Raw genomic sequence first — 25,229 nt, 5'->3', positions numbered from 1 at the left:
AGTTCAAATAAGAATCCATTGCTTCTTGGCTATGTGACCTGAGCTTTTCTGTGCTTCAGTTTCCTCATCTGCATAAAATGGGGGTAACATACTCTCCTGTCACGTCTCCATGCCTCCATGTGGTTGTCAGCTCAGTGGCTTACTTCAGGTAGACTGCTTAAAACAGTGCCTGGTATGTACAGTGAACACTTTACAATATTAACTACTTTTATTATTATTGTCCTGAAAATTTTAATATAAAAATTATATATTTATAGGAAAATATACACTTTTTCCCCGTCTAGTTAATTATCATCTACAGCCTTCCCATAACCAGTACAAAATTCTTTACTTCTCTATGCTCTCATTCCCATTTTAACTTTTGCTCCAGATTACTACTAAAGATTTCTTTTTTTCCCCTTAAAGGGTCTGTGAATAGTAAACATTCTGAGCCTATATATGTTGGGAAATGTTTCCATTTTGCTCCACTCTTAAATGATAATTTGGCATGGAATAAAATTCTAAGCATAAAGTTCATTTCCCTTCACCATGCAGATCCTGCTCCTTTGTCTATTTGCATCCACTGTTGCTGATGAGAAGTCTGATTCAGTATCATCCTCATCCCTTGTAGGCAGTTTGCCTTTTTTCTTGGGATAACTAAGTATTTTTCTTTATCTCTAACATTCTAAAAGTTAACGCGATGTACTTAAGTTTTGTTTAAAAAAAACTTATATGTTTCACACTCAGTGTTTTTTTTCAATCTGAAGATTTGTCTTTTTTTTTGGTTCAGAAAAATTCCTAGCCACTGTTTGTTTATTCTCTCTCTTCTTCCCTTCTCGTGCTCCAGTTGGATGGGTTTTAACACTCCTGGATCAAACTTACATACATACTGCTCAACCTTTTTTTTATTACTCCCCAGCTCTTTTTCTTTGTGAAGAAGTCTGGAAAAAGTCTTCAGCCTGATCTTCCAGCTCACTAATTTGCTTTTTAGAAAAGGTTAGTTAAAGAAAAAATTTTTTTATTTGTAAAATTTACATATAGGAAAATGCACACATTTAAGTATGCGATTCAGTAAGTTTTCAAAAATGTATACATGCATGAAACTGACACCTCAGTCAAGACTCAGATTATCTCCACGATCTCAGAGAGTTCCCCCAGCCCCTCCCCTTTTCCAGTCAATGTGCCAACCCAGAGCTAACCACTCTTCTGATTCCTGTCTGTTCTGGAATGTCATATAAATGGCAGCATAAAGTATGTACTCTTTTATGACCATCTTTTTTCACATCCATGTTGGTGTTTTATCAGTCATTCATTCTCTTTAATGCAGATCAGTAACCACCGTATGATTATACTACAAGCTTGTTGACCCCCTCTCCCATTGATGGACAATTCACTCTTTAGTTGTGCTTAATTTGATCTTCATTTTCTAAATTTCTAACTAGTTCTTTTTAATAATTACCTGTTTCTAACTTCATATTCCTATTTTAGGACCACAATTCTCTCCTTTATCTCCCTGAAAATATTAAACGGCTTATTCTAATGCCTTTACTCCTTGCTCTGGTTCCTTAGGGGTCAGGTTTCCATTTGTTGAGCTTACTGTCTCTTTTGCATCATCTGATCTTTCTCAGATGTTTAACTGTCATCTCATCTCCCTCCCCAGAGTCCTTCTGTGTACATCTGGTTCTTTGTCAGCCTCTTGTAAAGGGGTTACTTTTGCCTCCTGGGTCTTGGTCATTATGCCTACAAGTCCCCCTTGCAGGTGCTGAGGTGCTTACTTGTCCTGGCCATTATGGCAGCCTCCGGGTGCTGCAGCTGTGGTGAATTCCAGCACAGCAGCTGTGACGGCTTCCTGAATGGCAGATCCAGCCTCACAAGGCAGACTATCCTTCAAACTGCAACCCCGACTTCCTTCTTGGTATTCGCATCTGCTTCATATCATATTCAGGAGTGACTCACATTTTCAAAGTTCACTGAGAATCCCCCTTTTGATTCTATGGTGTAGCTGTGCATTTACCTGGCCTTAAATATACATATTTTACATTATATGGGTATGTTCTGGAGTGGGAATGGGAGACTTAAGCTTGTTCCACTAAGACCACCACATCTGAAATTCATAGGTTCTTTTTAATCTGTTTTTACATGAATATTAGAAAATATAATCCAATCGTTACAGCATGTCTTCCATGCCAAAAAACACACCAAAACACTTTGAGTTGAAAGTAAAATAAGTCCAAAAGAGATTAAAAGTAGGTGAAGATATGCAGTGGGAAAACTCTTTGTCCCTCCCAAGCTTCCTTATGGTTCTCTTACTTCAGTTACTCTCCATGGCTTCCACTTTGTTGCATGCTACCATACTTTTAGTTAGATAAATATATTTTTAGTTCAGCCTTATCCTATAGTTACCCATTCCCGCCCTGCTCATTCTAATATGTAACTTCTGCTGATTTTCTATAGGTAACAATGCCAAAACAAATTCTATGATAGAGTAATTAATGGAATTCTAAGAGTAGTAACAGGGACTAGCAATTTTTCTATTAATATAATTTGACACTGTTTGAAATCAAGACTCAGAATAAACACATCTCTACTCATGAAAACATTCCCACTATATAGCCTCAATAAGAAAAGAGAGACTAAATTTTAAGAATGGTGTGATTTCAATAAGGAAAATGCTCAGTTTTGAGCATAACCTTTTGATCAATATGAAATTAAATTTTGGGGCCGGCTGGTGGTGCAGCAGTTAAGCTCACATGTTCCACTTCTCAGGAGCCCGGGGTTTGCTGGTTCAGATCCCGGGTGCAGACATGGGCACCGCTTGGCACGCCACGCTGTGGTAGGCATTCCACATATAAATAGAGGAAGATGGCCACAGATGTTAGCTCAGGGCCAGGTTTCCTCAGCAAAAAAACAGGAGAACTGGCAGTAGTTAGCTCAGGGCTAATCTTCCTCAAAGAAAAAAGGAAGTTAAATTTCAATTTTCAAGGCTACTATGTTATAAAGTTTTATTCATTCCAAGAGTCTCCATTTAGTGCAATCCCCTTCTCTTCTGCACACAAATAGCTGGACACCACTGAAGAAAAGCAGATGATGCCACGTGGTCTCACTGTACATTTATAACCTCAGATCTCACACAGGCACTCAAATCTTCCTGTCAGCAACCGTACTATACAAACCTATGCTTTCCTGCTCTCCAAAGTGAGGATTCTGATTTCCACTCAAACCTCCGCCATCACCTCTCCTAATCCTCACTCCCAGCTCATGACTTTGTTTCAGACTATTGAGGAGACAGCAGCAGTCAGATAGGAATATCTTCATCTTCCATCAGCAACCTTGGAGGCTCCCCGCATCTGTATTCATATTCTCCGCCTTTTGTCCTGTTGCTGGGGGTGGTCTCTCTGCTCCTATCTCAAGCTGACAAACCTTACCCTTGTGCTTGGGATTCCATCCCTTGCCTTCTCAAGGATGTTATTATTACAATTAGCTCCCACCCTCCGGTGTCACTGGCTTCTCCCTCTGTTCTAAATCATCTCCACCTGCATATGAACATTTTCTAGTATCTCCTGACCTCACATCCACCCCAGCTATTGCTGTCATTTTTCTCTGCTCTTAATCAGAGCATAAATTCTTGAGTTGTCTACAGGTATCCAACTCCTCTCTTCACTTTCCCATCCTGCTCAAATTGAGCTCTGCCCAGTCCTTTCTCCTTCGACTTCTATGTTGCCAAATCTAATGGTTAATTAACCTTCTGCTTTTATCCTACTTGATGGCACAGTAACCTTTGATATGGTAACCACACTTTTCTTCTTGAAATGCCATCTTCTCTTGGCTTCTGTGACAACCCTCTTCTGATATGTCTTCTATGTCACTGGTCGCTCCTTCTCTTCTCTTTGCTGGTTCCTTTATGTCAGACCACAAATCTACATGTTGGCATTGGCCTCCTCCTCTTTTTTATCCTGTTCCAGGACTTTATATATAATCTATACACTAACGACTCCAAAATCTCTATCTTCAGCCTAGACTTCTTCCCGAACTCCAGATATATTTATCTAATAGCTTGATATTTCTATCTAGATGTTTAGCAGGCATTTCAAACCTAACTCAGTCAAAAGACAAATCTCGATTCCATCTTTGCCCCTGTTCCACGCCCTCCTCTTTAAACTTCTCTTACCTCATCTTCCTCATCTCAGCAGATAGTACCATGCTCACCAAGATGCTCAAGCCGAAATTTGCGTGTCATCCTTCATTCCTCTCTACTCCTCTCTCGTCTAGCCAATCCATGAGCAAGTCTTGTCAACGCTCCCCCAAAACATATCCTGTATCTGTTTCCTACTCAGATCTATAATAATCCCTGTGTAAGGCACTATCACTAAGCCTTCTCTCCTGGATTCCTGCAACAGCATCCCTAACTGTCTCTTTGCTTTCTACTCATACGACAACCACAGTGATCTCTTAAAACATCCACAAGACTGTGTTGCTCCCTGCTTAAAACCCACCAATAGTTTGCTACCACAGTTAGCTGAAATATAAACTGTTTAGTCTGGATACAAATTTCAACATGATCTGGCCCCTGTCCATCTCTCTGATCTCATCTCACACCACTGCCTTGTCACTCAGCATCCTCCAGCCACACTGGACAATGTTTGGCTCTTAAAATGCCACATTTATTACTGTAATAGAGCCTTTACACTCCTGGTCCCTCTGCCCCACCTGCTCTTTTCTCTGATCTCTGAATGTCTGGTTACTTCCTGTCATTATTATCTCAGAGATTCTTCTGATCGTCCAATATTTCATGTATTTATTTATTCATATTTTTGTGGAATTTGTAGTCTAGAACATAGGAAATGTTCAATAGATATTTTTAGATAAATAAACAGGTAGAATTTAAAACATTATTCTTATGAGCCCCATGTCAACTATCATGATCATTATTAGCAATAAATAACAATAGCAATGATATCTTAACATTTATTGAGTGATTTCTATATGCCAGGTACTATTCTAAGTGCTTAAATCCATTATCTCATTTAGTGCTCCAGAAACCCTACAAAGTAGTTACTATTATTATCCCCATTTGACGCATGAGTAAACTGAAGCATGGAAAGGTTATATGATGTGCTCAAGGTCTCAAAGCTAAGAAATGACAAAGCCAGGATTCAAACCAGGTAGACTAATTTCAGGGCCTCCATGACTGACTATTTAATATTTTTTTATTATTATAATTACTAATATCTGTAATGATAAGCAGCATTAATTGAACACAATGATATGTTAGGCACTTAGGCTTTTTCCTTACGTTAATTTAATCCTCACAACAGCCTTATGAAGCAAGTGTTACTATATTCATTTTAAAAACACATAAACAGAATCAAAGAAGTTAAATTTCTGGCCCAAGATTATGCAGCAAATGAGTGGCACAGCCAGGACCCAACCCAGAGTGATTCCGAATCCTTGTTCTTTCTACTATACTACAATGCCCACAGTTTTCCCCTAAAGAACGAACTTTTTTCTATGGTCCATAAACCATGACCTCAAGGAGACTTTTTCTGCTGATTCTGGGAAAGTCTTTCATATTTGAAATTTCCTCCGTTCTTTCGTTCATCCTACAAATATTTAGATTGCCTAATACATGCTGATGCATTGTCACACATGGGGAGGACAACGTAACTCTCAGTGTGCTATCAGCTTTCTTTGTTTAGTGTCTTCTCACCTGTGAAGAAACTTCTCGTACGTCTGGCGGAAGGCAAAGCCTGCACGACGCACCCTCACATTTTCCAGGAGTCCAAGATACTCTACTTGATGCCGGCAGCGTTCATCATCGAAGATCTGTGGGGATTTCTTGTCATTGGGTTTGATGCAACGTACGTAGTATGGTTCCTAAAGAAATAAATCAGCACATGATAAGTTTCACCGGAGAAAAATCCCAGATTAAGGACACTAACATGTAATTAGTGTTAACTGTGTCAAATTAAGCTCTGTGCCTCTAATTTCTGAGGCATATATTTGTGAATAAAGTAGTTACTCTCCCTTTCCCTTCAACTTAAGGTTGGAAGTTCTCATGCACTCAGGTAAAATTTTGTTTTAGTGTATTTCAGGATTCATCAGGAATCGCAGAAAGGGGATAATACCAGGGAGTAAATTATAGGGATAGGTAAACATTGAGTTTTTGTGTATTTATGGAAACATGGTTAAAAAGTAACAGGAGGAGTAATTTAATAAAGATGCAGGAGCTGTGGTAAAGATGAACTGTGACAAAGAATGCAAAATATTAAGCACAGTCCTGGTACGCAATTGGTGCTCCATAACTGTCAGCCATTATTATTATTACTATTGCATTAGTTAGTGCTTTTGAAAAAGAGATTAAAATTTACGAGTTGAGGAAAAGGCAACTACCAGGGACATCAGTGACATGGTGGAGTGAGCTCACCCGGGACTCTCTCCCCTCCAAACTACACCCAAAAGGACCAACTGCTTTCCAACCAAAAAAAGGATCATAATAACAGAAATTGTCAGAGACCCATAGCAGCCAAACGATGGAGGGCAGAGAGGCTGGAGCCGCCCTTGGAGGAGCTGGAACAGGGTAAGAGAGAACTTCGCTCTCTCCCCTAGAGACTGGGATCACTGTGCTGGTGAGGGAAGGAGCCGGGGAGGGGCCGCGCGTCCACAGGATCATCCAGGACTCCCACCACCAGTGCAGTGGAAACCCGCTAACAGGGGAAAGCTTTCCCGTGGGGCGACCCCATCAAACCAGGGCCCTGGGAAACCAGAGAGTGAGAGCTGATTGGAATCCAGGTTGGAGGATGAGAGAAAGTGCCCCTCCTCCCCCAACCGGTGCTGCACACCACCAGCTGAAGGCGCAGGGCTCAGAACGCGTGGCTCTCGACCCCCATCTAGTGGTGACAGGCTGTAACTGCAACCGAATAATAGCATCATGCGCAAAAACTGCTCCTCTACCATCCAGCAATTTATAAAAGCTCCAGTCCACAAGGAAAACAATAAAAACACAGAAGTATGTCCTGAGGACTTTGAAATAGGCAAACTAACTGAAAATGAGTTCAAAATAGCTATCATCCAAATACTCAATGAGGTAAAGGGAAATACAGAGAAAGAAGTCAACGAGTTCTGGAGTTACTTCACAAAAGAGATTGAAACTATAAAGAACAATCAATCAGAAATACTAGAGATGAAAAATACAATGCATCAGATAAAACAGAATACAGATTCCCTGAATGCCTGTGTAGACATCACAGAGGAGCAAATTAGCATAATTGAAGATAGACAGGCTGAATGGCTCCAGACTGAGGAAAAAGAGAACTAAGAATTAAAAAAAACTGAAGAAAATCTCCGAAAAATAGCTGACTCAATGAGAAAATGCAACTTAAGAATAATCGGAATTCCTAAGGGTGTGGAAAAGGAAAATGGATCAGAAAGTGTGCTCAATGAAATAATAGAAGAGAACTTCCCAAATCTAGGGATTGAGAGAGAAATGTGTGTGGAGGAAGCTTTCAGATCTCCTAGATTTGTCAATGTAAAAAGACCTACTACAAGGCATGTAGTAGTAAAAATGGCAAAAATGAAGGACAAAGAAAGAATACTCAGGGCAGCAAGACAGAAGAAAATAACCCATAAAGGAACCCCTATCAGACTTTCAGTGATTTCTCTACAGAAACTTTACGAGCTAGCAGAGATTGGAGTGACATATTCAAAACTTTAAAGGACAAAAATCTTCAACCAAGAATAGTCTATCCAGCAAAAATATCCTTCAGATATGAGGGAGAAATTAAATCTTTTCCAGACAAACAGAACCTAAGGGACTTTGTAGCCACAAGACCTCCACTACAAGAAATCCTCAAGAAGGCTCTCATGCCTGAAAAAAGATAAAAAGGGAGAAAGGGGTCACAAAACAGAGTAGGGAGACAAACAGATAGAATCAGAATAGGATAGCAAATATTCAACTATAGCATTAGGATAAAGGGAAGCAAATCACCAAATCTTATCACTCTAACCACAAACTCACAACACAAGTTGGAATAAGAGATGAAAACAATACTTTAGGAGGGGAGGAGGAAAGGGACTGAAACAGTCTAGGCTAAGTAAGTAAGAGACCACCAGAAAATGGACTATGTTATACATGAGATTCTGAATACAAACTTCAGGGTAGCCACTAAACTAAAAAGCAGAACAGAGACACAAAACATAAATAAGGAAAAAATCTAAGAAACCCAGCATAAGAAATTGCAGAAGTCAATGGGTAGGCTAAAACACACAGGGTGAGAAACAAAGGAAACACAGGAAAACCGGAAAATGAGCAAAAGAATGACAGCATTAAGCCCTCATGCATCAATACTCACCCTCAATGTAAACAGATTGAACTCTCCAATAAAAAGACACAGAGTGGCAAAATGGATTAAAGAACAAGATCCAACAATTTGTTGCCTCCAGGAAACACAGTTCAGCTCCAAGGACAAACACAGGTTCAGAGTGAAGGGGTGGAAGACAATACTCCAAGCTAACAGCAAACAAAAGAAAGCAGGTGTTGCAGTACTTACATCAGACAAAACAGACTTCAAGATAAGGCAGGTAAAGAGAGACATAGAGGGCCAATATATAATGATCAAAGGGACACTTCATCAAGAAGAAATAACGCTTATAAATATCTATGCACCCAACACAGGAGCACCAAAGTTCATAAAGCAACTATTAACAAACCTAAAAGTAGATATCAAAAATAACACAATAATAGTAGGGGATCTCAACACCTCACTTACATCAATGGACAGATCATCCAGACAGAAAATCAGCAAAGAAACAGTGGAGCTAAACGAAAAGCTAAAACAGTTGGACTTAGCAGACATGTATAGAACAATCCATCCAAAAACAGCAGAATACGTGTTCTTCTCAAGCACGCAAGGAACATTCTCAAGGGTAGACCATATGTTGGGAAACAAGGCAAGCCTCTACAAATTTAAAAAAATTGAAATAACAACAAGCATCTTCTCCAATCATAACTATAAAGCTATATATAGCTTTATATATATAGCTATATATAGCTTTATATATATAGCTATATATAGCTATAAAGCTAGAAATTAATTATAAGAAAAAAGCTGAGAAAGGCACAAGGATGTGGAGACTAAACAATATGTTATTGAACAAGCAATGGATCATTGAAGAAATTAAAGAAATCAAAAAATACCTGGAGACAAACGAAAATGATAACATGCCATATCAACTCATATGGGATACAGCAAAAGCTGTATTAAGAGGAAAATTCATCGCAATACAGGCACATCTTAACAAACAAGAAAAATCCCAAATAAGCAATCTTAAACTACACCTAACTGAATTAGAGAAAGAAGAACAAACAAAGCTCAAAGTCAGCAGAAGGAGAGAAATAATAAAAATCAGAGCAGAAATAAATGCTAATGAAACAAAAAAGGCAGTAGAAAGGATCAATGAAACAAAGAGCTGGTTCTTTGAGAAGATAAATGAAATTGACAAACCCCTAGCCAGTCTTACAAAGGAAAAAAAGAGAGAAAGCTCAAGTAAACAAAATCAGAAATGAAAGAGGAGAAATAACAACAGACTCCACAGAAATACAATGGATTATAAGAGATGACTACGAAAAACTATATGCCAGCAAAATGGATAACCTAGAGGAAATGGATAAATTCTTGGACTCCTACAATCTCCCAAAGCTTAGTCAAGAAGAAGCACACAATTTGAACAGACCAATCACAAGGAAAGAGATTGAAACAGTCCTCAAAAGCATCCTAAGGAATAAAACCCCAGGACCAGATGGCTTTCCTGGGGAATTCTACCACACTTTCAGAGAGGATTTAATACCTATCCTTTTCAAGCTATTCCAAAAAATTAGGGAGGATGGAACACTTCCTAACACATTTTACGAGGCCAACATCACCCTGATACCAAAGCCTGACAAGGACAGCACGAAAAAGAACTACAGGCCAATACTGCTGAAGAATATAGATGCAAAAATTCTCAAAAAAACTTTGGCAACCCAAATTCAGCAATTCATCAAAAGGATCATACATCATGATCAAGTGGGGTTCATACCAGGGACACAAGGATGGTTCAACATCTGCAAATCAATCAACGCGATACACCACATCAACAAAATGAGGAATAAAAACCACATGATCCTCTCACTAGATGCAGAGAAAGCACTTGACAAGATCCAACAGCCATTTATGATAAAAACTCTGAAGAAAATGGGGATAGAAGGGAACTACCTCAACATAATAAAGGCCATATATGACAAACCCACAGCCAACATCATACTCAATGGGCAAAAATTGAACCCCATCCCCCTGAAAACAGGAATGAGACAAGGATGCCCTCTATCACCACTCTTATTTAACGCAGTACTGGAGGTTTTGGCTAGAGCAATTAGGCAAGAGAAAGGAATAAAAGGAATCCAAATAGGGAGGGAAGAAGTGAAACTCTCACTGTTTGCAGACGACATGATCCTATATATAGAAAATCCCAAAGAATCCATTGGACAACTTTTAGAAATAATCAACAACTTCAGCAAAGTTGCAGGGTATAAAATCAATTTACATAAATCAGTAGCATTTCTATACTCTAATAACGAACTAACAGAAAAAGAACTCAAGAACACAATACCATTCACAATTGCAACAAAAAGAATAAAATACCTCAGGGTGAATTTAACTAGGAAGTGAAAGACTTATACAATGAGAATTACAGGGCTTTTCTGACAGAAATGGATGACGACATAAAAAGGTGGAAAGACATTCCATGTACCCGGATTGGAAGAATAAACATAGTTAAAATGTCCATTCTACCTAAAGCAATCTACAGATTCAATGCCATCCCAATCAGAATCCCAATGACATTCTTTACAAAAACAGAACAAAGAATCCTAACATTCATATGGGGCAACAAAAGACCCCGAATTTCTAAAGCAATCCTGAGAAAAAAGAACACAGATGGAGGCATCACAATCCCTGACTTCAAAACATACTACAAAGCTACAGTAATCAAAACAGCATGGTACTGGTACAAAAACAGGTGCACAGATCAATGGAACAGAATTGAAAGCCCAGAAATAGAACCACACATCTATGGACAGCTAACCTTCGACAAAGGAGCTGAGGGCCTACAATGGAGAAAAGAAAGTCTTTTCAACAAACGGTGCTGGGAAAACTGGAAAGCCACATGTAAAAGAACGAAAATTGACCATTGTTTTTCACCATTCACAAAAATAAACTCAAAATGGATCAAAGACCTAAAGCTGAGATCTGAAACCATTAAGGCTTCTAGAAGAAAATGTAGGCAGTACACTCTTTGACATCAGTATTAAAAGGATCTTTTTGGACACCATGTCTTCTCAGACAAGGGAAACAATAGAAAGAATAAACAAACGGGACTTCATCAGACTAAAGAGCTTCTTCAAGGCAAAGGAAAACAGGACTGAAATAAAAAAACAACCCACTAACTGGGAAAAAATATTTGCAAGTCATACATCCAATAAAGGCTTAATATCCATAATATATAAAGAACTCACACAACTCAACAACAAAAATTCAAACAACCCGATCAAAAAATGTGCAGGAGACATGAACAGACATTTCTCCAAAGAAGATATAGAGATGGCCAACAGGCACATGAAAAGATGTTCATCATCACTGATCATCAGGGAAATGCAAATCAAAACTACACTAAGATATCACCTTACACCCATTAGAATAACAAAAATAACTATAACAAATAATAACAAGTGTTGGAGAGGTTGTGGAGAAAAAGGAACCCTCACATACTGCTGATGGGAATGCAAACTTGTGCAGCCACTGTGGAAAACAGTATGGAGATTCCTCAAAAAATTAAAAATAGAACTACCATACGATCCAGCTATCCCACTACTGGGTATCTAACCAAAGAGCTTGAAGTCAGCAATTCCAAAAATCCCATGCACCCCAATGTTCATTGCAGCATTATTTACAATAGCCAAGACGTGGAAGCAACGTGAGTGCCCATCAACTGGTGATTGGATAAAAAAGATGTGGTGTATATATATACACAATGGAATACTACTCAGCCATAAAAAAGAACAAAATCGTCCCATTTCCAACAACATGGATGGACGTTGAGGGAATTATGTTAAGTGAAATAAGCCAGATAGAGAAGGACAATCACTGTATGACTATAGTCATATGAGGAATTTAAACATGTGGACAAAGATAACAGATTAGTGGCTTCAGGGGAAAGGTGGGGTGGGGGGTAGGCACAAAGGGTGAAGGGGTGCACCTACAACACGAATGACAGACAATATTGTAGAACTGAAATTTCACAAGATTGTAACCTATCATTAACTCAATAAAAACTAAATTTAAAAAAAAGCAACTACCGGAACTACTAAGATAGCAGTAATACCCTGGTAAAATCATTAGGCAGTTGTATCAGAAGTTGGTCTGGTTTCTGTGAGTCAGTTTTAGGACACAATAACACCCGTGGGTGACCTTGAGAGCAGCCCAGACTGTGCCGATATTGCTGTCTCTCTGTCTGGCATTCAGAGTTACCTCACCCACTAGGCTGTGGTCCTTTAGAGTAGGGTTTTCCTTATTTCTTTTAAAATAGTTGAGATATAAGTCAGAGGGAGAAAGTCAAATACTGCATGATCTCACTCAGAAGTAGAAGATAGTAACAATGACAAACAAACACACAGCAATGGAGATTGGATTGGTGGTGACCATAGGGGAAGGAGTTGGGGGGAAGGGGTGACTAGGCTGACACGTGAGGTGACAGACTATAGCTTTTGGGTGGTGAACATGATGTAATATACACAGAATTCGAAATATATTACGATGTACATCTGAAAGCTATATAATGTTATAATCCAATGTTACTGCAATAAAAAAATAAAAAAAAAAAATTTAAGTTGAGAAGTTATAAAACCACCTGTAGGCGTCAGCGACTCTAAGAAAAAGCCTAGCAAGAAATCCTTCCCTCTGTGCCAATTAAGTTCTGTACCACGCATTACACCGTAACTCCTTTTCAACATAAAACTGGGCTTGGCATAGATCCTGGCACACTGAAGAAAACAAATGATCACTGGATGAACCAACGAGGTCAACTGTATCCTCCTTACCAGTGTGAAGACTTCCCTTCCCTTCGCTGGATCTATCATCTTTCAGACACACAGATGCACTTTAATTAAGAGAGAGAGTCCTTTGTAGTTAAATTAGGCAGTTTGGAGCTCCAGCGAGGGCAGGAGGGGAAAAGGAGTAGTAAATAATTTAAGAACTAGGAGAGATTAGAAGAATGTGCATTTATTTGCATTTTGAATAGAATAAGAGTTTTCAACATCTAAACAGGAAGCTCTAAATATATATTTATCATGCTGGCTCCCACGATGAAAAGTAATGCCATTTTCTTCCTTCATCTAAGCCCTGCTGGATTAGTTTCCTATTGTTGCTATAGCAGATTACCACAAACTTAGTGGCTTAAAACAATACAAATTTATTCTCATACAGTCCTGGAGGTGAGCAGTTTGAAATAGGTCTCACTGGGCTAAAAATCAAGGTGCCAGCAGGGCTGTCACTTTCTGGAGGCTCTGAGGGAGAACCTGTTTTTGCATCTTTTCCAGGTTCTAGAAGCTGCCCACATTCTTGGCTTGTGGCCTTCTTCCATCTTTGGAAAGCCAGCCACGGCCTGTTGAGTCTTTTTCATGACGCCATCTCTCCGGTTCTGACTCTTCTGCCTCCCTCCTTCTGTTTGAAGGACTCTTGTATTTCCACTGGGCCTACCTGGATAACGCAGGATCATCTCTTTATTTTTAGGTCAGCTGATTAGCATCCTTAACTCCAGCTGCAACCTTAATTCCACCTTGCCATGTAACATAACATGTTCACAGGCCCTGGGCATTAGGATGTGGATATCCTTGGGAGTCTGTGGTTAAAAACAAACAAACAAACAAACCTCTCTCTCTCTCTGGTCTTTGTCCCAGGTTCCTGGCAAAGAACTTCAAAAACCTTTGGAATTCCCTCAGTGATAGGAGTATCTTTGTTATGCTAATGAGGTGTCGTGCCCAGTCCCAAAAAAGCTTCAGGACAGAGGCTCGTCATCAGGAAAACTCTCCACATGATTAGACGGCTGGAACTTCCAGCTGCCTGACCTCTGGGGAGCGGAGGGGAGCTGGAGATTGAGTTCAATGATTTAATCAATCATGCTTATGTAATGAAACCCCAATTAAAAAAAAATCTCAGACATTGAGGCTCTGAGGAGCTTCCTGGTTGGCAAACACATTGATGTCCTGGGAGGCTGACGTACTCTGACTCCACGGGGACAGAAGCTCCTGCTCTTGGGACCATCCAGACCTTCCAGACCTTGTCACTCTGTGTAACTCTTCACATGGCTGTTCTGCATGTTTAGCATCAGAATTGAATTGAATTATAGGACACCCAGTGGTTATCAGAGAACTGGTGTTGGAAGGCAGAGGCCATTATTCTTCCTAGCACAACTGCCTCTTTTCATCTCACCTGTGGGACTGAAAAACAAGACCACAATGTTTTGCAGCACCTCCCACCAAGAGGTGGAGTTTCCACTCCACTCTGAATCTGGGCTGGCCTTAGTGACGGCTTTAATCCACAGAATGTGGCAGAAGTGTCAGTGGGTTACTGGTGGACACTCAGCCTTGTGAGCCTTTGCCCTTTTGGAATCTGTCTCCCATCATGTGAAGAAGCCCTGGACCAAAGACTATAGGAAGAAAGAGGCCAAATTATCGGGCCATCCAGCCATACCATGTAAGGAACCACTGTAGTCTATCCAGCCCCAGCTGACCACAACCACTTGGTGAGCCCAGGGGAGCCCAGCAGAAGAACTGACCAGTCATCCCACCAAATCATGAGAAACAATAAATTGTTGTTGCTTTAAAAACTACATTTTAGGGTGACTTGTTATGTATTAATAGATACTTCTTCCCTATTCTGGAACACCAATCCTTGGCTTAGATATTAAGCAGAGGACCAATATTATTATAAAACACAAGCAGAGATGGTGTCAAGTAAGCAGTGTAGGCAGATTCTGAACTCACCTCCTCCCATGGACACAATGAATTTACAACTATTCTTACAACAATTACTGCTGAGAGAAAATTGAAAACTGGATAAAAAGAACCCCATAAAAAGGGATAGTGCTGACTGAGGTGGAAGAGGTAGAAATTCCTTTCTGGAGAGAAAAAAAGCCCACCTTCTAGCCGTGATACTTCATGGCTGGCTGGGAGCAACCTTAAGGTATGCAGCCTTCCACGGAGGAGCGGGGGATATGAGCAGGGGAGCATTACCACAATAAGCAGTTCTTGGTCTCAGCACAACCAAAACAAGTGTCATAATACCCGGCTTTGCTGGCTATTAACTACAATGGGGAATACCCCCAGAAAAGCTACCGGACATAAGGGACAAAACAAGGTCTGTTCTTAAAGGGTCCATGCACAAAATCACCTGTTTCAGAAAGTAACCTAAAATCACCAGAAAGAAAGGTGCACAGTCCTTTGGTGAAAAGAGACTCACTTGATAGGCTCTGGGTGCATCTTAGTGAGAGGTGAGACCTCTCCAGGGACTGAGACATTGGTGGCAGCCATTACTGTGACTTAGTACAGGTCTGTTGACACAGACACTGGCAGACACCATTGGAATTCTTCCCCTGGCCTATTATCCCAGGCTCTTCGCTATCCACTAGAGCACCAATTTAATCCAGCTCAGCCAGGGCAAGGAGCCTCCCCTAGGGACTGGCCTCACACAACAGCAAGCCCTTGGGCAACTTGCGGGCTCGTAGAGGTGGGGTGCCTGGAACCTCTGCAACTGGGGGAGTGGGTCCGCCTCTGTGGGGCAAGACGTGCACGAGGAGCAGGCCTGTGTTAGCAGAGTGTGTGGGGCCTCTGCAGTGGGGTGACTGGGTTTGCTTCAGTGGGTTGGGGCGTACACATGGGGCAGAACTATGTTGACAGGGTGTGTGGCCCTGCAGGCGGTGGGACCTGTCAGCTGCAACAGACTTGTGCTTCTCAAATAGCCACATTGGGGATCAGCCCCACCTTCCAAAGCCTGAAACAACTGGGTGCTCCCATGCCTGGGGCTGGCCCCACTCAGCTGCAATCCTGAGAGAGCTGACAAGAACCTTGTAGGCTGGAGGCCTACAGCAATTGTAAGCCCCTGAGCCTAGCAACCAGCCACACTGGGGACCTACTCACTTAACAGAAAAACTGCAACAGGTATGTGCTATTAGACCTTGCAGCCAACTGTGCAGGGGCTCCCTGTGCCCGATAAAGTGACTGAAAGGACCACAGCAGCCAAAAACAGCTGAGCATTACAACCAGCAGGCCAGGAAGACAGAAAAAAATGCAAAGATATTCTGTGGTCTTGGATTGGAAGAATTAACATATGTTAAAATGTCCATACTTCCTAAAGCAATCTACAGATTCAATGCAGTTCCTATCAAAGTTCCAACAACATTTTTCACAGAAATTGAACAAAGAATCCTAAAATTTATATGGAACAAAAGACCTCAAATAGCCAAAGGAATCCTGAGAAAAAAGAACAAAGCTGGAAGTATCACCCTCCCTAACTTCAACATATGCTACAAAGCTATAATACTCAAAAGAGCATGGTACTGCCACAACAACAGACACACAGATCAATGGAACAGAATTGAGAGCCCACAAATAAACCCACACATCTATGGACAGCTAATATTTGACAAGAGAGCCAAGAACATACAATGGAGAAAGGAAAGTCTCTTCAATGGTGCTGGGAACACTGGACAGCCAGATGCAAAAAAATGAAAGTTGACCATTATCTTACACCATGCACAAAAATTAACTCAAAATGGATTAAAGACTTGAATGTAAGACCTGAAACCATAAAACTTCTAGAAGAAAACATAGGTGGTATGCTCTTTGATATCAGTCTTAGCAGCATATTTTCAAGTCCCATGTCTGACCAGGCAAGCGAAACAATAGAAAAAATAAACAAATGAGACTACATCAAACTAAAAAGCCTCTGCACAGCAAAGGAAACCATCAAGAAAACGAAAAGACAACCTAACAACTTGGAGAAAATATTTGTAAACCATGTATCTGATAAGGGGTTAATTTCAAAAATATATAAGAACTCATACACTGCCACAACAACAAAACTAACAACCCAATTAAAAATTGGGCAAAAGATCTGAACAGACATTTCTTCAAAGAAGGTACACAGATGGCCAACAGGCACATGAAAAGATATTCAACATCACTAATTATCAGGGAAATGCAAATCAAAACTACAATGAGGTATCACCTCACTCCCGTCAGAATGACTATAATTAACAAGAGAAAAAATAACAAATGTAGGGGAGGATGTGGAGAAAAGGGAATCCTCATACACACTGCTGGTGGGAGTGCAAACTGGTGCAGCCAGTATGGAAAACAGAATGGAGATTCCTCAAAAAATTAAGAATAGAACTACCATATGATCCAGCTATCCACTGCTGGGAATTTATCCAAAGAACATGAAAACACGAATGAGTAAAGATATATGTACCCCTATGTCCATTGCAGCATTATTCACAGTAGCCAAGACCCGGAAGCAACCTAGTGCCCATCAAGGGACGAATGGATAAAGAAGATGTGGTATATGTATATATATACATACACAATGGAATACTACTCAGCCATAAAAAAGAATGAAATCTGGCCATTTGTGACAACATGGATGGACCATGAGGGTATATGCTAAGTGAAATAAGTAGAGGGAGAAAGTCAAATACCATATGCTCTCACTCATAAACAGAAGACAAAAATAACAACAAACAAACACATAGAGACAGAGATTCGATTGGTGGTTACCAGAGGGGATGGGGGGAGGGAGGAGGATGAAAACAGTAATTAGGCCATGTGTGTGGTGATGGATTGTAATTAGTCTTTGGGTGGTGAACATGATGTAATCTATACAGAAATTGAAATATAATGTTATAAACCAATGTTACCACAATAAAAAAAATTAAAGCACAAGCAGAATCTTACTTTAAAAAAGTGACGGGTGAACAAATGTTTACGAAATCTGTAATGGTATTCAAATGGAGCTTTTATATGGGGAAGTTGTAGCTCACTTTTAAAAAGGGCTTACAATAAATTTAAAACAAATTTAATGGGATGGGGAAGTGAGGGAGGGGGTACTATTTACTTGAGGATTTTCCGTGAGTTTCCGGGGATACAAGGTTTTTACTGCTTGGTGAACAAACTAAGAAAACTGGCACTGAGCACAGTAAATATTGAAAAGCTACTAGATCTACCTGTACGCTTTGGTACTGGGGTAACAGAATATGCATTACACAACTGAGCTCTTAGTTGTCTCTCTTCTTAACTAACAACGATAAAGTCTCTGGACCTAATAACCTAATTCATGAAATGAGGATATTAGGGGTTCAACTTCAGTAATGACACACTAGGTAATTTAAACCAACACTCATGCTGGGGATACCTAGGCTAGGCAAGTAAAATTTGCAAAACATCTGCTTAAAGACATTGCAGAACTAACAAGATAGTGGAGAATATTGAGGCCAGAATCCAGGGGAGGAGGGAAGCCATGGAGAATAGCCCAGGTTTGAGACCTCCTTTTTCCTGGGGGAATTTGCCAACTCCAGATTAAGTGGATGGATCTGAGTAGCCTCATAGGGCTAGTGGGACCGAGATTAGAGACTAGGGCCTGAAAAGGAAAAGGTCATGGGTAAACTCCTCTCACTTTGGGTTGGGGTCCCAAAAGGCTGCCATTAGCAATAAGGGTGAATCAGAAGTAGGCAGTCCCTCACAGGGACCATAGTTCAACTTTGAATCATTTCAGTCCTTGAAACTGGAAGAGCTGATTTGGAATACTAGCGCTGTTAGATGCCTACAGGAGCAAAGGTAAATCTTCCCTGGAGAAAGATTACATAAATGTGGGCCTCCAATTATTGCTATAAACAATTTGGCAAACATAAGGTTTGGAACAAAATAAAAATTAACCAGACATATAAGGAATCAAGATAACATGAATTAGAAACAGCAAAGTAACATACAAAATACACAGACCTGCAGGGGTCCAGATATGAGAGTTATCAGATAGAGATACTGAAATAACCAGGCTTAACGTGTTCAAGATAACAAAAGACAATATTGAGATTTTTTTTTAGAGAACCAGAAGCTATAAAAAAGAACCAAACCAAAGGAAAAACTGATACTGAAAAATACAATAATGGAAATTAAGAATTCAGTGGATCAGTAGAAGCGTAGATTAGAAATAGCTGAAGAAAAAAATAATGAACTAGAAGGTAGGTGAGAAGAAACTTCCTAAATGAGCATGGAGAGACCAAAGAAGAGAGGTTAAGAGGCATAGAAGATACATGAGATGGTCTAAGTAACTGGAGTCCTGAGGGAGAGGAGACAGAAGGGACTGAAGCAATATTTCAAAACTAATAGCCAAGAACTGTGCAAAAACGATGAAAAACAATCAAGCTGTTACAAACTGAAGAATTCCGACAAACTCCAAGCAGGATAAAAAAAAATCTACACCCAGGTACATTCTGAAAACAAACTTCTGAAAACCAAAGAAAAGCAGCCAGAGGAAAAAACACTCATTATGCGTAAGGAGCAACAAACAGACGACAGCTGACTTCTCCAAAGAAACAACGGAATCCAGCAGACCGCCAACTTAGAATTTCACACCCAGCAAAAATATTCTTCAAGAATGAAAACAGTAGAAAATACTTTCAGGTAGACGAAAACAGAGAATTGGTCAACATCAGACCTCAAATATAACAGGATAAAGTTCAAGCAGAAGAAAAATGGTTCTAGATAAAGGTCAGTGATACAGAAACGACAAATGAGTAAATCTAAACAGATACTGAATATGTAGTAGTAACAATAATGATGATGATGCTGTTATCTCATTGGTCTAAATATATATATATATATATATGTATACAATTAAAATATATGACCAGGGGCTGGCCCCATGGCCGAGTGGTTAAATTTGTGAGCTCTGCTGCAGGCGGCCCAGTGTTTCGTTGGTTTGAATCCTGGGCGTGGACACGGCACTGCTCATCAAGCCACGCTGAGGTGGCATCCCACATGCCACAACTAGAAGGACCCACAACGAAGAATATACAACTATGTACCAGGGAGATTTGGGGAGAAAAGGAAAAAATAAAATCTAAAAAAAAAAAATGACCAAAATAGCATATAAGTTGGGAGGAAGGCAAATGGAATTAAAATGTTTCTTGGATCTTGCATTGTCCAGGAAGGAGGTAAAAATACCAAATAATATTAGATTTTTATATTCAAGAATGATAATGTAATAACTCCAGTAACCACTAAAACAATATTACGATGTAAATCTTTCAAGATAATAAAGGGAATAAATGGAATAATAAAAAATTATTATAACACCAAGTGTGGGGAAGGAGGAAGGAAAGAGTGCCTTCTTAGGTTCAACTAAACATTCTCACTCAAAAGACTCATAGGCCACACTTGGCACAAGTCTACTCAGAAGGACAAGAACATGGCTTGCCAGTTGGCAGTGTCAAGGCCCTTACAGCAGTCCACATAGTAGCCAGGTGACAGCTCAGGTGCAAGTAGATGAGATCCACATCAGGTGGGTATGGGAAGTGCCCTTGGTTTAAAAGCCTCTTGCTTCATAGGATCCAATATCTCTTAAAGCAACTCTGAAGACATAGCTTCCAGGGTCCATGGAAGCGACATGCCTAACAGATAAGTCACCACATTCAAGGAATCCCAAAGTATGTCATCCCCACCAGACATTTATCATTCTCCCAGTAAAGGTGCAATTTACCAAGAGGGGTAATTTTTATCATAAGTAATGTTGCCTTGTAGTACAGTTGATATACATCCTACTAGGGTAATTGGGGAACAGAGCTAGAAATTTAACTGAAGTTTAGTTGTCAAGCAGAAGGAATAAAATTTGGTTTACCTTTTGCCCACATAATCTAAAAGAAAGTTAAAAAGGAAAGAAAAAGAAATACAGAGGAGTCAAATAGAAAGCATTAGCAAGATGGTTGATTTAAACATGACATATAGTAACTACATTAAGAATAAATGGACTAAAAGATTTATTCAACAGACAAACATTGTCAGAATGGATTAAAAAACCAAATTAACTATATGCTATTTACGAGACAAACTTGAAACATAAGGACACAGAAAAGTTGAAAGTAAAAGGGTGGAAAAAGATATACCATGCAGATCCTGGGCAAAAGAAAAGCTGGTGTAACTATTTTATTCATGCAAAGCTGACTTTAAGGCAAAAAGCAATATAGAAGTAAGGAGAAACGTTTCATAATGATAAACGATTCAAACACTAGGAAGAAATAATAGTTCTAACTTGAATAAGCCTAATAAATTCTCAAAATATTTAAGGCAAAAACTGAAGGTACAACAAGGAGAAGTAGACAAATTCAGAATCAAAGTAGATTTTTATCACGTTTCAGCACTGACAAAACAAAGAAATTAGTAAGAATACAGAAAAACCGGACAACAATATGATTAGCAAACTTGACCTAATGGACGTGTATAGCATATTAAATGTAAATTATACATATATAAACAAAACTTAACAAATTTCTAAGGATTGAAATCAGAAAGAGTATATCCTCTGACCAAATGAGATTAAACTGGAAACCAAAAGCCAAAAGATAATTAGAAAGTCTTGTATGTTTGGAAATTAAGAAATACACTTCTAAATGACCCTTGGGTTGAAAAGAAAATTACAGTGTGAATTAGAAAATGTTTTGAACTCAATAATTTATACAATCATGTGGGCAAAGCAATCTTAGTATGAGGTATCATTTGAGTAGTATAAGTACTTTACTAAACAGAAACCAGTTAATGGAATTTCACCAGCATTGACTGATTATGCACAGGAAGTGGTAACACTAGATTAGACATTAAGGACCAACTAAGGGGTGGGGGAATGCCCTTTCCCCCCGGTTAGTAATATAAAAATCTTCAGATAAGGATTCTAGTGGAAATACTTTCTCTATATTTAATCAGCATTCTGTCTCAATTTATAAATGCCACCTCCTCTCTCACTTATAAATATCCAGACTGACTCAGCCTAAGAAATCCTAAATTTGACAAATTCTAAATGTCTTATAAAGGTTAAGTCACAAAAGTTAATAGTGATCTTATTCTATTGCACTTTTAACCTTTTTCTCCCTATATTTTATGCAAGAAACATCATTTGTGAAAGTATACCAATCGTATATACGTATGTATTAGCCAGAAGGCATGGTATTTAGATATTCATCTATTTAAACTGCTCTGAACACTATCAAATAGAGTCGAAGGCAAGTCAGGTTCATCTAACAATTTACTGACCATTTGTTCAGAGTGCTTTATTAGGTATGAAGAGGTATATAAAATTAGAAGAACTCATTCCCTATATCCAAAAGACTTATAATCTAGGTGGGGAGACAACAACATTTAAAACACTGTGTAGACTCTGAAAAAGTGAGCAATCAGGGACCTGCACTTCTGGTGATGGAAGACTAGGCAATTCATATCAACCTTCCTGATGAAGTCATTAAGAAAAAGCACTAGACAAAACGCAGGGAAAAAATCTTAAATGTATCAAAGAGCTAATAAGATAGCCAAGATGAGGTTAAGACTAACATCCAGAGTGACGCGCCCCGCCTTCAGGGCTGCTTTCGTCTTAGAAACTACTATTGATCCGGATAGGTAGCTACCAGGCTGAGCACAGCTTCTGACAGCCTTGGGGAGCTAGGGAGATGAAAGCTGGAACCGAGGCCATGGATAAGGGACACTGGTCTGGAATCCTGCGTAGCTAGATCTGGGAGTTAAAGGTGAATGGAAAACAATTTGGCCCTTTCAGGGATGGTGGCCCATTGCTGAGGTACTATGGGTCCTGAAACTGGATTAAGGCGATCCCAGATTGTCAGAATCGGTCTGATATACTTTTTTAAACTTAAACTTTCAATTTTTCTATTACGTTTAGGTGTCATTAACAAATGGCATATATCTGTTTTCTTTTTCTTTCACCTGATTTGGCAATTTTTATCCATTTACATTCAATGTAATTACTAACATACTTGGATTTATTTCTACAGCTTAAGTTGTCCTGGCTTTCCTATGTTCTTTTGTCTCCTCTTTCCTATGTTTTTTTAGGATTATTATTTTGTCTCATTCTGGCTCCCCTCACCTCTACTAGTCTGGAAGTTAGAACTTCATTTCTATTCTCTTAATGACTACACTAGAAAATTTAACATGCATTTGTACTCACCAGAGTTAAAAGCTAAGCAATATTTTTATCCTTTTCCTGAACAACCAAGGACCTTAAGCCCTAGAATTATAATCATTCACCCCTCCCAATGTATACGCTATTGTTGTTGTGCTATTTAATTCTAATACGTATTTTTAATCTAATAAAATATTATTTTTATAGTCAGTTTATTTTCGTCCACATGTTTACCAATTCCTTTGCTCTTCCTTCTGCATTTCAAGCTCTCACTTAGCATACACTCTTCCTCCTGCCTCACGTACATCCTTTAGAGTTTCCTTTAGTGTGGTTCTAACTCTCTGTTTTTACTTTTCAGAAAAATTCTTTATTCCATCTTTTTTCTCCAATATATTTTCTCAGTATAGAATTTTGATTTACACTTATTTTCTCTCAGACTGTTATTCCTTTAAAGCTAATCTGATTTTAAGGTATTTTCTTTGCCTTTGATGTTCTGGGGTTTTATTAGGTGCTTAGATGCAGATTTCTCTTGATTTTTCCAGCTTGGGATACACTGAAATTCTGGACTCTGTAGAGTGGTGTCTTTCATCATTCTTGAAATTCTCACCAATATTTCTTCAAAGATTGCTCTGCTCATCTTTTCCTCTCCTTGTATAACTCTGATTAGATGCATGTTAGATCTTTCCATTTATCTTCCATGTCTCTTAACGTTTCTTTTCCATGTTTCATTTCTTGGTCTCTCTAAGTGGAATTCAGGATAATTTCTTCCATTCTTTCTTTCATTTCACTATTCTCTCTTCAGCTTTGTCCAAACTAATGTTAAACTTATCCATTAAGTTTTTTTCTTTTTTTTGAGGAAGATTAGCCCTGAGATAACATCTGCTGCCAATCCTCCTCTTTTTGCTGAGGAAGATTGGCTCTGAGCTAACATCTGTGCCCATCTGCCTCTACTTTATATGTGGGACGCCTGCATGACTTGACAAGCGGTGCCATAGGTCCACACACCTGGGATCTGAACCAGTGAACCCTGGGCTGCTGAAGCGGAAACATGTGCACCTAACCACTGTGCCATTGGGCCAGCCCCTCCACTGAGTTTTTAATTTTAAATTATTTAGTTTGTATTTCTATCAGTTGCCTAGTTACCTGCTCTTTTTCACATTTTTAGGCCTTTCATTTCTTGAAACATACTAAACATTCTTATATTCTGTTTCTGATAATTCCAGTATAAGAAGTTTTCACGAGTCTGAATCTGTTGTTTAGTCTGACTCTCACATACGGTATCTTGTTTCTTTATGTGTGTAGTGATTCTTTACTGTGAACTCCTTATTTTCCTTAGAACTTGGAAATTCTTTAAAGTCTGGTATGAAGGCGGATTCTTCAAGGAAAAAAAACCATGCTTGCTACCTTCAGACGCCTGGGGACAATACCAGAGCCAGACCACTTTAAATTGTTGGCTTGAGCCTTTTCAGGCCACACAGGTAGTGTGGATTTGGACTGCAAACCTCATAAAAACCGGCTTATGATGACAAATTCTCAAGGAGTGGTCATCCATCCTCCTTGGCTCAGTGCCAAGAACTAAGACAGGCAGTTTTCCTTTCAGATAATGAGAAAGTATTTCTAGTTCACTCTAGAAGTATCCTTTGAGAAGGCAGCCCTTTGGAGACCCACCATTGTGTGTGTGTGTGTGTGTGTGTGTGTGTGTGATCTCTTATTAGACAGCCTACTTTAGACAGGCCCTGGGCTTCACTTGCTTCAAGGACCCAGCCTTGAACAACCATACTCAACGTTACCTACTTCAGCAAACCCCACAGTGTGAAAGGCAGCTTCAGCGCTCTGGTTACTTTTCCCTTCACTCAGTTAACTTCTGCCTTCACTCAGTCCTAGGCCTGCATATTCCTTGCCTTCTTCTTAGTTCACAGCTGCATTCAAGAAGCTCGTGTCTAGAATTTACCTAACACTGTAGTTGTTTTCAGTTGGTTTGAGTGG

At 39.4% G+C, this 25,229-nt stretch overlaps 1 protein-coding gene across 2 annotated transcripts in view; it reads right to left on the bottom strand.

Moving 5' to 3' along the window:
- Nucleotides 1-25,229, bottom strand: part of MYO1D (myosin ID) — a 319,245-nt gene that overhangs the window by 172,606 nt on the left and 121,410 nt on the right. For both annotated transcript variants that reach the window (XM_023653032.2, XM_023653034.2), the window contains exon 15: nt 5,687-5,853. In XM_023653032.2, the coding sequence (XP_023508800.1) occupies nt 5,687-5,853 (167 nt within the window). The remainder of the gene's footprint in view (nt 1-5,686; nt 5,854-25,229) is intronic.

Source organism: Equus caballus, chromosome 11 (genome assembly GCF_041296265.1).
Source record: "Equus caballus isolate H_3958 breed thoroughbred chromosome 11, TB-T2T, whole genome shotgun sequence".
NCBI classification, from domain to species: Eukaryota; Metazoa; Chordata; class Mammalia; order Perissodactyla; family Equidae; genus Equus; species Equus caballus.
Note: the sequence above shows the minus strand (reverse complement) of the source record. Positions and strands in the feature narration are given on the sequence as shown.